The sequence below is a fragment of the Prionailurus bengalensis genome, chromosome B3, assembly GCF_016509475.1.
Source record: "Prionailurus bengalensis isolate Pbe53 chromosome B3, Fcat_Pben_1.1_paternal_pri, whole genome shotgun sequence".
Lineage (NCBI taxonomy): Eukaryota > Metazoa > Chordata > Mammalia > Carnivora > Felidae > Prionailurus > Prionailurus bengalensis.
The window spans coordinates 95,837,830-95,853,650 of NC_057355.1; the positions used below are offsets into that span (position 1 = coordinate 95,837,830).

Genomic DNA, 15,821 nt, shown 5'->3' on the forward strand with positions numbered 1-15,821 from the left:
CATATTAATAGACATTAGCCTCTCTAAATAGTTTTTATTTTTTTTATTTATTTTTTTAAATTTTTTTTTCAACGTTTATTTATTTTTGGGACAGAGAGAGACAGAGCATGAACGGGGGAGGGGCAGAGAGAGAGGGAGACACAGTATCAGAAACAGGCTCCAGGCTCTGAGCCATCAGCCCAGAGCCCGACGCGGGGCTCCAACTCACGGACCGCAAGATCGTGACCTGGCTGAAGTCGGACGCTTAACCGACTGCGCCACCCAGGCACCCCTCTAAATAGTTTTTAAAAGAACAGACAGAAAAATTGGAAAATATAAAGGAAATCTGAACACACAATTAACAAATGTGACCAATCTGAAACACAGTAATTGTGAAGTGCACATTCTTGTGTGTGGGCGCACATATATCATTTATGAAAGTAGACCACAGGCTTAACATAAGGCAAGTCTAGGTTAATTTCTAAAGGTTAAAATGGGTCAGAGTATGGTTTCTGATATAATGAAATCAGACAAGAAATCAATTAAAAACTGTAACTAGAGAATCATCAACACTTTGGAAACTAAATACATTAAGATGGATTTAATTATAACATCTTTCTCATTCACATTTCACTAAGCCTTCTTTAATGGGTAAAGAGGGATGGAATTACAGAGAGTGACTCAAGAGTTACTAGTAACTTGGACTCAGTTTTATTTACACCATAGCTAGAAATCCAGACATCTCCGTGGAAGTGCTGGCTCAACATTTAACACATATTTATTGAGAATCTTCCATGCATCAGGCAGTGTTTGAGCTGTTGAAAAGATAAAGACTCTATAATTAGTGAGTTTATGTCCAAACACACAAATGGGATAATTTGATGGATTCAGTGCTATGAGAAAAATAAAATAAAACTGGGTATTGGAAAAGTGTAACTGTGGAAGGGAGACATGTTATTTCACAAAGGTCTGCCAGGGAAGACTTTCTGAGGTGATAAAGTCTTCAGTGTTAAGACCCCTGCCATGTTATCTAAGTAAATAGGAGGAAGAATTGATAACATGGAGACCCCAGGGATAGACAAGGTTAGCACCTAGGGATGGCGTAACCAGAACAGTGCGTGAAGTATAGATTAAGTAAGAGAGAAGAAGGCAGAGCAAAGTCAAATAGGATCTAGACCGCAATATATTATTTGGATTTATTTGAAATATTTGGAAGCCACTGGAGGGATTAAGAAGAAAAGCATATTTGATCAGATTTACATTTTGAAATAATCAGTCAGATGTCTGGAGTAATAAACCATGGCAGCCAGTTATTCCGCTATTCCAATATTCCATGGAGAGATCGTGGAAGTTGTGTGATATAGTTGGACTTGTGTATATTAGGCCTATGTACAGTATATACCATGGAGTATAGAGTAAAACCACTGATAACATTTTATCTATGAAAAATCCCACACTCTCTATGGCTGTAAGAACTAAAATTTCCACATGCTGCTGTTTGAGAGTTTCTATCAAACAGAGTTTTTGGCCTACAAAACATGTTTGATATTAACAAGTACATACAAAACACAAAAATATTGAAGTACTCCTTGTGCTCCAACATGAATTTTTTGGACACATACAAATACATATTAGCTATTTCAGAAGGAGAGATAAGCAACACAGTCAAATAAGCAAAGGCAGGAAGGACATCTTCATTTTTAAAAAAAAAAGTTTAATGTTTATTTTTGAGAGATAGAGACAGAGCACGAATGGGGGAGGGGCAGAGAGAGAGACACATAATCTGAAGCAGGCTCCAGACTCTGAGCTGTCAGCACAGAGCACAACACGGGCCTTGAACCCACAAACCGTGAGATTATGACCTGAGCTGAAGTCGGATTCTTAACTGACTGAGCCACGCAGGCACCCCAGGAAGGATATCTTTAAATAGGAGCTAAACTGTATGTTATTGGTAATTATCAACTAAAGCAGGTGAATCCACAACACAGAATTTGCAAGAAAAGTTTGTGTGTGTCTTAAATACTTTTAAGAGTACTGATTCAGATGGTTTAAACAGCAGAGTTATGAGCACAGCCACCTTAGAGAAAGCCTGTGTTACATAGTAAAGGCTGATATTCATATCCAAGAAAGTATCAGTAGTGAAATGTTCAAATTAAAAAGTTGTTTTCTCCTAAGTGAAGGGAGGAAGGAAAATAAAGAAGAGAAAATAGAAGTTATTATTAAAAGGAAGAATCACTAGTTATTAGTCTGAGAACTCTTATAAGATGGTTTTTTAGAGCTGGTAACAGAAACTATCAACAGATTCAAAAGAATGAAAAGTTTGTGCTTGCTTAATAACTTTAAAACAAATTCCTAATTATTTTGGAAGTATATATATTTTTCCAAAAGGTGGACATGACCCATGTGTTCATGTCCAAGAGATCAGACCCACCTATAGGCAAGAAATAGCTATACAGTATCACCTTTGTATCTGTAAATGTTATCATTTTTCACAATTTTCTAGAGGAAAACGTGTTGTTGTTTTTTTTAATTCTTAACAATGTACACATTCTAGGCAACCTACGGAATAGGAGAAAATATTTGGAAATGACCTAACTAATAAAGGGTTAGTATCCAAAATATATAAAGAGCTTATAAAACTCAACACCCAAAAAACAATCCAATTAAAAAATGGGCAGAAAACAGAAACAGGCATTTCTCCAAAGAAGACATAGAGATGGCCAACAGACACACGAAAGATACTCATCATAACTTATCATTAGGGAAATGCAAATCAAAACCATAATCATCTCACACCCATCAGAATGGCTAAAACCAAAAACACAAAAAACAGCAGGTGTTGGTGAGCATGTGAAGAAAAAGGAACACTCATGCACTGCTGGTAGGAATGAAAACTGACGCAGCCACTGTGAAAATCAGTATGGAGTTTCCTTAGAAAGTTAAAAACAGAACAACTTTATGTCCCAGCAATCACACCAGTGGGTATTTACCCAAAGAATATAATAACACTAATTCAAAGGGATATCCCTATGTTAATAGCGGCATTATTTAAAATATCCAAGATATGGAAGCAGCCCACTATATACTACTCCATTGTGTACATTAATATATATGTATACAATGGAATTGTATACATATTATATATATTCCATTGTATACATATATATTAATGTACACAATGGAATATATATAATTTGATATATGCAGAATAAATAATAAAAGAATAAAAAATAATGAAATCTTTCCATTTGCAATGACATGGATGGAGCTAGAGAGTATAATGCTAAGAGAAATAAGTCAGTCCAAGAAAGACAAATACCATATGACTGCACTCATCTGTGGAATTTAAGAAACAAAGCAAACGAGCAACTGGAACAAAAATAAGAGAGAGAGAGAGAGAGAGAGAGAGAGAGAGAGAGAGAGAGAAATCAAGAAAAAGACTCTTAATTATAAAGAACAAACAGATGGTTACCAGAGGAGAGGTGGGTGGGGGGATGGGGAGTAGGTGATGGGGATTAAGGAGGGCACTTGTGATGAGCACAGGGTGATGCATGGAAGTGTTGAATCACTATATTGTACATCTAAAACTAATATTACACTGTATGTCAACTAACTAGAATTAGCATAAAAACTTAAAAAAAGACAACGTACATATTCTAAAAAAACATTGACAATAGAAAAATAAAAATAAAAATGGTAGATGATCATTTATATGATTTCTAAACCTTAGGGCCACCCAAGCAACTAAATACTGCTAACAAATATTTTGTTAATTTTCTAAGAAAAAAAAAAGATTTAAGTAAAAACTGAACAATGAATTACAGTAGTGCTGAATGAATGGAGAGATTGTGGTCTTCCTTTTTGGCAGAAAGCAACTGATATTATAATAGCCTGAGTCAGGAGAGGGTCAAATTAAAACAGGCTTCAACAATGTGTCATGGTAGTAACACATGTGCAACAATGATTTTCAGAAGTTTGTATCTTGGTAAGTCCCAGCTGTTCTATACCTCCAAGTAGCAATATGTAAGCATACATAGTGTGTTCAGATGTTTTTGTACAATTATGCATTCTTCCACAGTTAATATCTAAACATTGGCAATTATATTAATTGAAAGAGGTCAGAACTCAGATATTACAGGTAAATGGTTTACTAAGGAAACGGTTTAATAGGGAAATATATTTAATGATGAAAAATGAGATGTTGGGAAATTTACAAACTCAGGATGACCTTTTGTTATTATAGGGAGTTAAGAGGTGAAACATGTATTTATCTTTAATATTTAAAAGTAGAATATTTATAATATATAAAATTTAGTTGTATATTGACCTAATTATGGTCACAAAATATCTCGAAGCTTCATATAAAATGGTCAAATCCCTCTTTATTATTCAGGGTCACAATTATTTTGAATATTTTCCATAGACATTTTTTAATTAAAAATTATTTTTCTTTGTTAATTAGGTTTGTATTCCTTTCTAGTAACCAGAAAAGCTTTATAATAACAGCACTCAAATATTCTTTCAAATTTTAGTGTCTTCCTCAAGAATTACTAATTCTCCCCTCGATATATTATAGAAGAATATTTCACATTACATTAACTCTATGTGAAATTAATTCGATTTTTCTTTTTATTAAATAAGTTGAGGACCCATTAGAAATTTCAGTTTTTACATAATTAAGGCTCTATTATTAAACTAATTCAAAACCCAAAATGAACAAAAGAAATTAGAAATTTTTTCCTACAACCAAAGTTAAGTGAATTTCAAGTACATTTCTTTATTCCTTTAAAAGTATTTACCATTGAGAAGAGAAAAATCAAAATTTCTCCCTTTAAGAGATATTTTCCACAAAAAACAAAGCAGTCATCAAATGTACAATTATGTACTATATAATGAAACCTAGGTAAACCTATGGATAAAGGAATACAAGTTAGGATACTTGATTTTTTTTTTCAAATGTTAACATTTTAAATTTAGCTATCACATAAAAATTAACAAATTTTATTATTTGAGTTATTTATCTTTCAGTCAAGAACATATTGTTTTTTTTTTATTTTTTTTTAACATTTATTCATTTTTGAGAGAAAGAATCAGAGCTCAAGCAGGGGAGGGGCAGAGAGAGAAGGAAACACAGAATCCAAAGCAGGCTCCAAGCTCTGAGCTGTCAGCACGGAGCCCAACATGGGAATCCAACCCACACACCATGAGACCATGACTGAGCTAAAGTTGGACACTTAACCAACTGAGCCACCCAGGTGCCCAAGAACGTGTTTTTTACAAGGCCAGATTTGGAGACACTCTTTTCAAATAAACATAATACTACAAGCTACCTGAATTAGGAAAGCATTTTAACATTATTAGTAATTCCTACCTGGGTAAAGAAGGGTTCGTAAATCTCAACTCCTTTATCAGATCCTTGTAGTAACACCTCCTGACCACGTCTCCAGCTGTACCGTACAGGTGGATTGGAACTGGCAACACACCGGAGGAACACTGTTCTCTCATAGTAAAATTGTTCTTTAGCTTCACCTATACTTTGATGAACAGTTACTACTGGGTCATCCAAATCTAAAAAACAAAAAATAAAATAAACCAAGTGACAATGTTATGAGTTACATGGCTTTTATAAGTATTACACATACGAAACCTAACCAAAGGTTCATTTTCATAATCAGTTTTACTGCTTATCACTAGACTCGTTTTTTTCATTTAGTTTATTGAAATTGTTTAGAGAAAATTCCAATTATAGGCAGTAAAAACAAATAGAGCTATTTTTTAAGATTTCTACTTATTGAGATAGTACACATGACTTTGCATATTTCCAACACTTTCTAACAGCTGCATAGAACAGAGCTCCATGAGAGATCAGAATCCAAGACCCTTCAATTCAAGAGATTAGCCAAAACAACGAAACAGGGACAGGGAAATATCAAGCGGCTCAACAGACTCTTTCCCTTAATCCCTTAACATCTTTTCTAAACATTTATAACAGATATATTTAAATAAAAAAATATTATGTTTATAAACTATTATCATCTTTATAGTGAGAAAATATGATCTTTTAATTTTTTTTAATGTTCATGTACTTTTGAGAGACACAGAGAGGGACAGAGCATGAGTGGGTGAAGGACAGAGAGAGAGGGAGACACAGAATCCGAAGCAGGCTCTAGGCACAGAGCCCAACGTGGAGCTCCAACTCACGGACAGTGAGACCATGACCTGAGCCGAAGTCAGACATCCAACTGACTGAGCCACCCAGGCTCCCCGAGAAAATATGATCTTAAACTAGGCTAAGTTCTTTCTTCATCTCAGATTTTATTTCCCAGATTACATTTGCTAATTTGAAATGTGCTAACAGAAGGTACTGTTAAAAGGCATTAATATTTCTACTACAGGATACTGAGATTAAATTTTTGCCATCTTACATACATCTTAAAGAAGGGATAAATACCACAGTGTTTAGTAAACAGTTTCTGGAAAAAAAATACATAAATATCTTGGGCTTTGTATGAACATGGGTTCATACAATCTTGGTATGAACCTGGGTTCATAGAGTCTTTCTCTCAACTACCCAACCCTACCATCATAGTGTGAAGGCAGTCAAAGACAGGTAATTAAATGAATGGTTGATTAACATTGCCGAGTCCCAGTAAAACTATTTACAAATGTAGGTGCCTAGACAGATTTGGCTCATGGGCCACAGCTTGCCATAGATTGTCAACCCCTGATCTACCATATCCCAGTTTCTTTAATTAAGAGAAGAAGAAATTAGAAAGTAAACTTGCTTTAAAATAACAACTGTATTATATATTTGTTTTTTTGGTTTTTTTTCTGTATTATATATTTAAAAGTCAATAAGAAAATAGATCTTAAAAGTTATCATCACACACACAAAAGTATCTGTACCTCATGCATGGTGATAGATGCTAACTAAACTTATTTTGGTGATCATTTTGCAATACGCACAAATATCAAATCATTGTGTGGTATACCTGAAACTGATATAATGCTATATGTCGATTATATCTCAACAACAAAAAAGAGGGAAAAAAAAAACCCAAAAACAACAACATGCTCTTGGTTCCAAATGCTAATAATATTAACATAGTATATACTTACTAAGTATGATGCAAACTTTCACTGTATTTAAATATTAATTTCACCCAGCTTTGCCCTTTTTGGCTTTGTACCGGAAAGATTACTTAATCTTTGTGGCCTTAAATTGCCTTACCAATAAAATGGGAATAATAATGGTACTATATAATTAAAGTTGTTGGAGAATTAAATGAGTTACTCCTCACAGCCTTGGGCACATAGTAGAAGCTTAATAAAAATTAGCTATTATTACTACTATTATCATTATTGGATTTCATTTATACTCCCATTAATTCCACATACTTTTCTTACCTTTACCTCAATTCACAATGCACAAAACTCTCATTTTAAATAGATAAAAATGCCATTTTGCCATTTGTTCAGACTACCAATTTTTTCTATAAGACAAATACTTTCATGTGAGCACTGAAGAGAAGCTATTATATTTGTAAATATTATATATTTATATACATATTATATATTATTATGTTATATATTATATACATTAAATAAACATAAGAATAGTAAGGTGTGTGAGCATATGCCACCCAGAATAGTTAAAAGGCAGTGTTCTTTAAAAAGATTCTTTGTGATGCATTAAAATAATAAAAAGTCAACAAAAGTCATGAAGTAATAGCAGCCCTAAGGAATCAAAGAACAGAATTCTCAAATTTCCCCAGTTTTAAAAAAGGTTTTTCCAAATGTGAACTGCTTGACAGCCCTACTTAAATTTCTAGTTTTGCAACATTCTGAGTTTTTTTTTTTTCCAACATTAGAATCTTTTCACAGCTACCTCAAAGGCTTCTAATTTTAGTAGTATAAATTTACAGAACAACTGCTGCTTTTTGGTAAAATTGAAGGAACTTTCAGTTTAAATTCATTCTATTAGCTGTGCAAGGATACATGCCATCTGGTTTTAATAGTCAGTGTACTTAGGGATACCAGCATCATTATTATGAAATGTTTAAAGGTCTTGAGAATCTATCAAATATTCGCTTACTTGGTGATTAGTCCTTCACATACAAATCAAATCCTTAGAGGAGATTGATTATATGAATTCACCCTTAGTGACTTGAAAAAAAAAGTATTGTGAATGGATTGTAAACAACTTATTTTTTTTGTCTTAGACAAAACATAATTTCTTTTAGTCCTATCTCATTTTTAGGAGATATGATCTGTGTTATGTTGTAAAAACAAAATTCTGAAGCCAGAAAGTTTAGGGACAAAACAAGTGGATGGTAATCAATCCCAACAACGATGATACTCCCAGGCCTCCAAGTAGTTAACAATATTGTACTCTCCAACATGCATTTATTGACATATCCCTAGCTCTTTTCTTGTTAGGTGATGGTGTCAATAGACCAAACCTGAACAAACATTTAAACATGCTCTTCTCTGATCTATGTAAGTTTCGGGTCACTGGCCTTCTGAGAATCCAATCCTGTGACAATGTGCACTGAACATTGTATTGGCAGAATTATCTGTTGGATTCACCCATGTTTAGGAACTTCTACTTCACAAAGCTCCTAAATGATATATATATATCATATATATATATTTTATACATATGATTATATAATATATTATATATTATATTATAATATAATGTATTATAATATAGTATATATATTACTTATAAATATATATGTATTTTTTTTATTTAAAAACAAACATAACAAAGACAAGTCATGTTCTAGAGGGTCAAACAATGACATTCCTAAAAAAATATATTTTATATGTGTGGGGGGGTATGTTTATATTTATACACATATAAATATACTTCATGATATACAATTTTTACCATATACATATAAATCACTTAAAACAGTACATATGTTTAACATAAACTCTATATAGTCTTAGTGAATGTATACTGAATATGAGTATTTGTTGTAGGTCAGGCTTCTTGGAAAAGACTCTAAAAGAGAGGTATGTGTGCAGGAAGTATATTGAGAAGTACCTTCTAGATCAACACTTGAGTGACAGACTTAGGATTGTTGGGGAGGAGAGTTGAGCTACAGCAGTTATAACAAAGGTCTCAATAGCTCTATAGAAGTGATGGAGCTGTGAGGTCTTCTCACAGTTGTCCTGCCCTAAGCCAAGGGAGCTAAACTTTATATACCCACCCCCTCCTCCTCAATCAGTCCCTTCCCTCTGTGCTACTCCCACCTAGAAGGCATGACCTTGGGAGGGATAGCTCTATTAGGTTTAGGATAATTTCTTTTTTTTTAATTTTTTTTTTTACTTTATTTATTTATTTTGAGAGATAGAGAAAGAGAGAGATGGAGAGTGGCTTGAAGCAGGGAAAGGGCAGAGAGAGAGGGAGAGAGAGAATCCTAAATAGGCTCCATCCTCAGCACAAAGCCAGGGGCGGGGCTCAGGGCTTGATCTCAGGACTTAAAGATCATGACCTGAGCCAAAATCAAGAGCCAAAATCAACTGCACCCAGGGTGGTTTCTAAACAAAGATTTAGCTGATAGCCATCAGCTGCTAAAACTCTCAGCAGTTGGAGGAATGAGTCCTTCAGTATCAAGGAAGGGATCTGGCTGCTGCATACAGCATCTGCTCACATCCACTTTCTAGTTATGATAATTCACTCTATCTGGGAAAAGCTACTCCAGGATGGTGGTTAGTCACCTTTCTGGGGAAAACTGTCAAAAGAAACTGTGGTGAGATGATATTCGTCATCTCTTTCTACTATTCTCATTCTAAATTGCTCTCATCCTAGGCTAGTACAACTTTTGGTATAAGTAGATTCCCTTACTGAGGTTACCAACCCTTCCTCACTGAGGATTTTGTGCACCAGGTCACCATGTCCTTCTCAAGCCATTACTGATGCACATTACTGATGTTTACCACCAAAATTGGTCAAGAGAAGACCAAGAAATGATTAAGTGGATCAACTGGGTATCAAACATATTATTTACTGTCTCACTGTGTAACAACATCCCTACCTCCAGCTAACCATAAGGGTCAGTTACTCCTTCCAGGATGGTGACTCCTCTTATTCCCTGTTTCCTAACATAGGAAACCTAAAGTAAATGAGTAGCAGCTATGGCTTAAAGATTAATGGGGCTCTTGATATATCACTTAATAAAAGCTTTTCATCTTCTGAGAACTTAGGACTTCTAAACTGGCAGAACCCAGAGTTGGAAGGGAAACACGGATTCCCCAAGTGAGACACTGAATGTGATGTTAGTAAGTGGGCTCACTCCTTGGTTTTGAACCTATGTATTCTATAGAAAAAAAAAGCATTAGATAATAATGATCATTGATTTAGAATGTGTACTGTATCTTAGAGAATAGCACCCCTTTCTTAGCAGCCATTATCTCTCTGAGACTCAGATGCCCCCTCCAAAGACCATTCTATCACTCTAGTAAGTTGGTATTTTTAGGTAATAAAGAATATATGACCAAGGAATCCCATGGCAATGTTCTCACTGCTATATCTTCACTGCTGCAAAATGTGCTTCTAGTCCCATGAGTGCTTAGGTAGGACCCTGTGTTGTGAATACAACATCCTAAAAGTCCTTGGGTAAGGTTGCTGCTGACTAAGGTCAACATAAACATCCACACCCAGATTACATGTTAAGTTCAGTCAAAATGATGCACTGTTACTTTCGGGTAATCAGGTCTAATGTAACCAACTTGCCACCAAGGGACTGGTTGGAATTTTGAAGGGCAGTACTTTTACTGTGTCAAGTGTTGGTCCCTGTTGCTGCCAGGTTAGATAATCAACAGTGGCAGTAGACAGATTGGCCTTCATGGATGAGGACCTATTATTCAAGCTTATGCTTGGGATAAGCATAAGGGCTTAATATGGGATAAGCATAGAGGGTTATCCTCTATCCCTACCATTATGGGAATCCTATTCATGAGCCTGTTGTGCTACCTATGAGTGGCCAGTGACAGAAGCTGGCTGTTAACAACCGTCTTCACAACTCTGTCTACTTCATTGTTTTGTGTTTCTTCTGTGGTGGGTAACTTTTGGTCCTCAATAATATCCATTCAATAATTATCCACAATAATAATAGGTCCAACAACATACTCAAACAGATCTCTTTCCACACAAAGTGGTTGACCAGGTACACTACCCAAACCAAAGTTCTACCCATTAAGAACATTTTTCCTCATTCCTGTCTATCAGGGACATCCCAGAGTTGGGGCTCTAGTGAAGTAGCAGTCCAGTGTTTGACTTGCATACATATACTGAGCTGACTTATCACAAAAGCTTAGCCTTTTTTCTCCACCATCAACATACAAGTGACCCTCTATGTGGCCAGATATAGACTGACAAAGAGGAGCCAGTAAAACTGATAGATGCCATGGGGGCACATCCTTGTACCGCTTACTTGGGCCCTTGGCCCTGGCCTTGCCTCCTCCTGAATTTACTACTTCCATTTTATGATGAACTACTGATGGGTCTCAACTATTTTATGGCTTAATGTTGGTAGATCGGACAAAAGCCAACGTATGATTGAAATTTCAGACCACATGGTCATTCAGTGTTCCATATTCAGACACTCCATCTCTACCAATGCCCAGTAGCATACTAGGAGCTATTTTTATGATAGGGGCATAATTCTCAACTGAAGAAAGCATGATCTTACTAACAATCCTAGAAATTGAATTTATAATCCTCCTATGAGTATTGCTGTAAACCACACATCTTTTCTAGCACTGCTATATCTAATATCATCGATTTTCCTGGGTTATGTGACTCAGGCACCAGGGTCACTTACATCACAGCATGGGAATACTACAGAACCCTTTCCTACTTTGAGACACAGTTGAAGTCTATAGTTGAAGCCTTCCAAATCACCTGATAAATGGATTTAAATTATATTTACAAGTGTGAAATATGCTTCAGAACCCAAAGAGACTTAGCAAGCATTGTGTTTCCTTCCGAAGGATGGGAATTGTGAGATGCAATAATTTGTGCCTTACTTTGGAGGCAACATCCTGGTAAGATACAACAATTGGATCTCTAAAATTTTATTAATACTGTGTGCCCCTGAATCTTCATAGGCTTATTTCAATCCTCTGGATTATGCATGTCTTACCAAGATATCCAATGTATTTAGCAATTCTTGTTTATCTGGACTAATCAACATAATCCCATTGATATAGTGGAATAATAACAAGTTCAACAGAATATCCAGATGCTTATATCTCTTTGGACGATGTTATGAAAAGGAGTATGAGAGTTAATTTAGTTTTAGGGCAAGACTGCCAATATATGCTATTGTCTGTCTCAAGTGAATGCAAATTATTTATTATTATCTTTCCTAACAGAAATGAAACAGACCGCATTAAGTATATTACTGGGCACACAGTATGTATCTGAGTCCATGTTATTCTACTCTAGCAAAACAAACTTATCTGGCATAAGCTGCAATAAGGGCACTGCTTAGATGAGTTTGTGGTAGTCCATTATCTTTCTCTGGGATCTCTCTGGTTTCATCAGGAGACAACATTGTCAGTAAGTAGAATGTGAGGTGGACCATCACCAGCATATCTTTTAGGATTTTAAAGATGGCATCAATCTGTGGTATTTCCTCTGGGATATAATATTACATTTGATTAATCTCACCTGAAAAATGGGGAAGTTTCAGAGGCTTCAACTTGGCCTTCTCACTAGGACAGCTCTTATTCCCAAAGCCAAGGAATCAATATGGAGGCTCTGCCAACTAGAAAATATGTCCATCCCAATTACACAATTAGAGATGAGATAAATGATAACAAGGGGGATCTGTGGATTGTTTGACCCAATGTGAGCTAGCCATGGGCCACAACTGCATTTATTACCTGGTACCTGTATGCCCAACTCCAATGATATAAGAGCATGATAATTCTGTAGAATATCAGGTATCAAAGTCAACTTAGATCCTGTGTAACACACTCCTCAAAATGTTTCACAAGTCCCCTTTTCCTAGAAAATGGTTATTTAAGGAAGTGGATATAGGTTCTTTAAACAAAGAATTTTGAGAATCATTACTGTATACACTTCTTGTGGTGTTGTAGTGTTCTTTCTAGTGACTTAGTCTCCCCTTAAAAGAGTTCAAAGTCTGAAAATTACCTCAGTTGCAACAATTAGGCAAGGAATCATTATTTGTTTATTATGTGACCATATTCAGCCTCCTGATCATCCCTCTGATTTTTTTAAATGTTTATTTATTTTGAAAGAGAGAGAGAGAGAGAGAGAGAGAGAGAGAGAGAGAGAGAGAGAGCGCAAACAGGGGAGATGCTGAGGGAGAGAGAGAGAATCCCCAGTGCTGTCAGTGTGGAGCCCGACATGGGGCTCAATCACACGAACCATGAGATCACGACCTGAGCTGAGACCAAGAGTCAGACGCTCAACCCACTGATCCACCCAGGCACCCCTGATTTCTTTAATAGCATAGACTGGATAATACCTTTGTTGATTGTCCACTTATTTTGCTCTGTGCAATGCTATATTTTATTGTTGGTCTCCAGGACCCCTGTGAGTCTAGAGCCCTGGGTGCATTTTAACTAGCTCCTCATTAAAATAACTGTGCCCACCTTGCTTGTGACAACTAAGCACTGCCACTTAGATTCTATTATTTTGAGATCTTGACATTTCCATTCCTATCAGGCAGTTCAGTTCTGTACTAGCATCTCTTGCTATCAACATTTGCCTACAGAGAACAGACACCTAGGAACTTCTCAATGATGCTTGCATCTGAGTCATCAGCACATTCTTATTGCTTTAGGGGTGTCCTTGAAGCCTTTATACAGATGATAGTGAGTGAATGATTTTTCTGGACTCTAACTGGTATATTCACTTTAGTATGTTCACATATCTGAGTCTTTTGACACCTTTTTCTACTGTATGCACAGCAGCTCTGGTATTTATACTTCTTTTAGTGGGAATGCTTGCTTTCCTCAAGTTTCCAACAGCTATCTGGAAGCAGCAACTCTCTCTTGCTATCCTTGCTGAGATGCTAAATTTTATCTCATGGGAGAATACTATCATATAAATAAACTGTTATTCTCTATCCCCATTTGATCTTATGTATTCTCTATCCCCAAACTTATTCAATCTTATTCTCTATCCCACTTGATCCAGCAGTCTCAGAATCCAATTCCATACATACTCTCTCAACGCTTACCAGTAAACATACTTCTGTGGCCACATGATGTCATCTGCTGACCCTATATAGTGATCTGGAGGCCAGGAATGGAGGTGAGGGTATATCCTCAGGGGGAAGAAGTTTCCGAACCATCTTTAAGCAAGATGGACATAAAAGCCCTTAATTAGGAGGAACAGACCATTTCTGTAGGCCCAGAATGTTTATGGAGAACTAGGTTTCAAGGTTTCTGAGATCATTAACCCAAATGTACTCCAACCCTCCCCCCAGCCCTGCAAATCAGAGTACCACTTGTTCTCAAGCAGGGTTCAGACACTGGTTTAGCTGACTTGTCAGGGCTAAGGATTCAAGTTTCTGTAAAGCTCAGCTATATATTTAAGCAAATCCTAAGCCTTTTTTTTTCAGCCTTTATGACCTCTGGCTAAAGAAGATGAACATTTCTTTATATTGTGGGAAGAAAGCCTTCTTATTCTCACACATCATCCACCTCCAATTCATGATTATTTACATTCAGCCTTGCATTCTTTTTCTCCACTGCATAAATAGAATCCATGAGAAACAGATTCCATCATGCTTATAATAACTTTCCCCTGAATTCTACAAAAGCCAGAGATAGTGTATTCACAGTGTATTACATTCCACTGGTACCTATCCTTGTTCAACATCAGGGGTTTTAACAATTTCACCACTACAGCATTCAAGAGCTATCAATGGTCCACCTACTACCAGCAATGGGGTCCTCATTGTCAGTAAGTTAGTGGGCTGATGGGTGATGTTTGTACCCTTCTATTTTAGAGTCTATTTCCTCAGACCATCTAGAATGACTCCTTGAAAATACGGTCTTTGATGAAGACATGCACTCAGGAAACTTTTGAGGAGTGCCCCTAGGAACAATTTTTATGGTGGCTTGAAAAAAAATTAAAGGTAGTAAAGATTAGGCAGTGGGAGGAGTTAAACTGTGATGCATCACTACAAAGTCTCAAGATGATCCAGAAGGAGCTCTAGAGTTGCAATGGACTTTAAGTTGTCCCAAAAAGTTGTTTTATAAAGGACACTGATTAGTCACTGGGTTAGGGCTTCCCTAGAGAGAAGGCTTGACCTTGGGTTATGTAGCTCTTTCCATTTGAGGATAATTTCATGAGAGAGATTAACTTGAAAGTCAACAACTTTCACACCCAGGATTTAGAAGGAGTACTTGCTATACGTTTTATCCAAGGACCTTTAAGTTATCATTTCTAATTTTCTTCAATCTTTATATATAGTTTAAATGACGTAAGATCTCTCTCTATATTTATTTAATATTCAGTTTTCATACTAAGTGGCTTTGATGATATTGCAAAAACACACTGTAGTATTTTCTGTTATGGAACATATTTTATCTACACTTATTTATTCTCTTTAAAATAAATTTCTTTTAAATTTATAGGTTGAGTATGTGAAATTAAAACATGTAAAGATAGTATTCATTGACAACTGCAAAATATTCTTTGAAGTAAAGAGAATATGATTTTTATTATCTAAGAGAGGACAAAATTCTTCTCATTTATGAAATAATATAAATAACTGATATATGATTTGATATATGAATACTTGCTTCAAATATATTTTAATGACATAACTAATTTGGATTTCTAT

The 15,821-nt window shown here is 35.7% G+C and overlaps 1 protein-coding gene across 1 annotated transcript in view; it reads right to left on the bottom strand.

The window, feature by feature from the left end:
- Nucleotides 1–15,821, bottom strand: part of MDGA2 (MAM domain containing glycosylphosphatidylinositol anchor 2) — an 858,520-nt gene that overhangs the window by 307,069 nt on the left and 535,630 nt on the right. Inside the window, exon 4 of the mRNA XM_043556078.1 lies at nt 5,351–5,547. Coding sequence (XP_043412013.1) covers nt 5,351–5,547 — 197 coding nt within the window. The remainder of the gene's footprint in view (nt 1–5,350; nt 5,548–15,821) is intronic.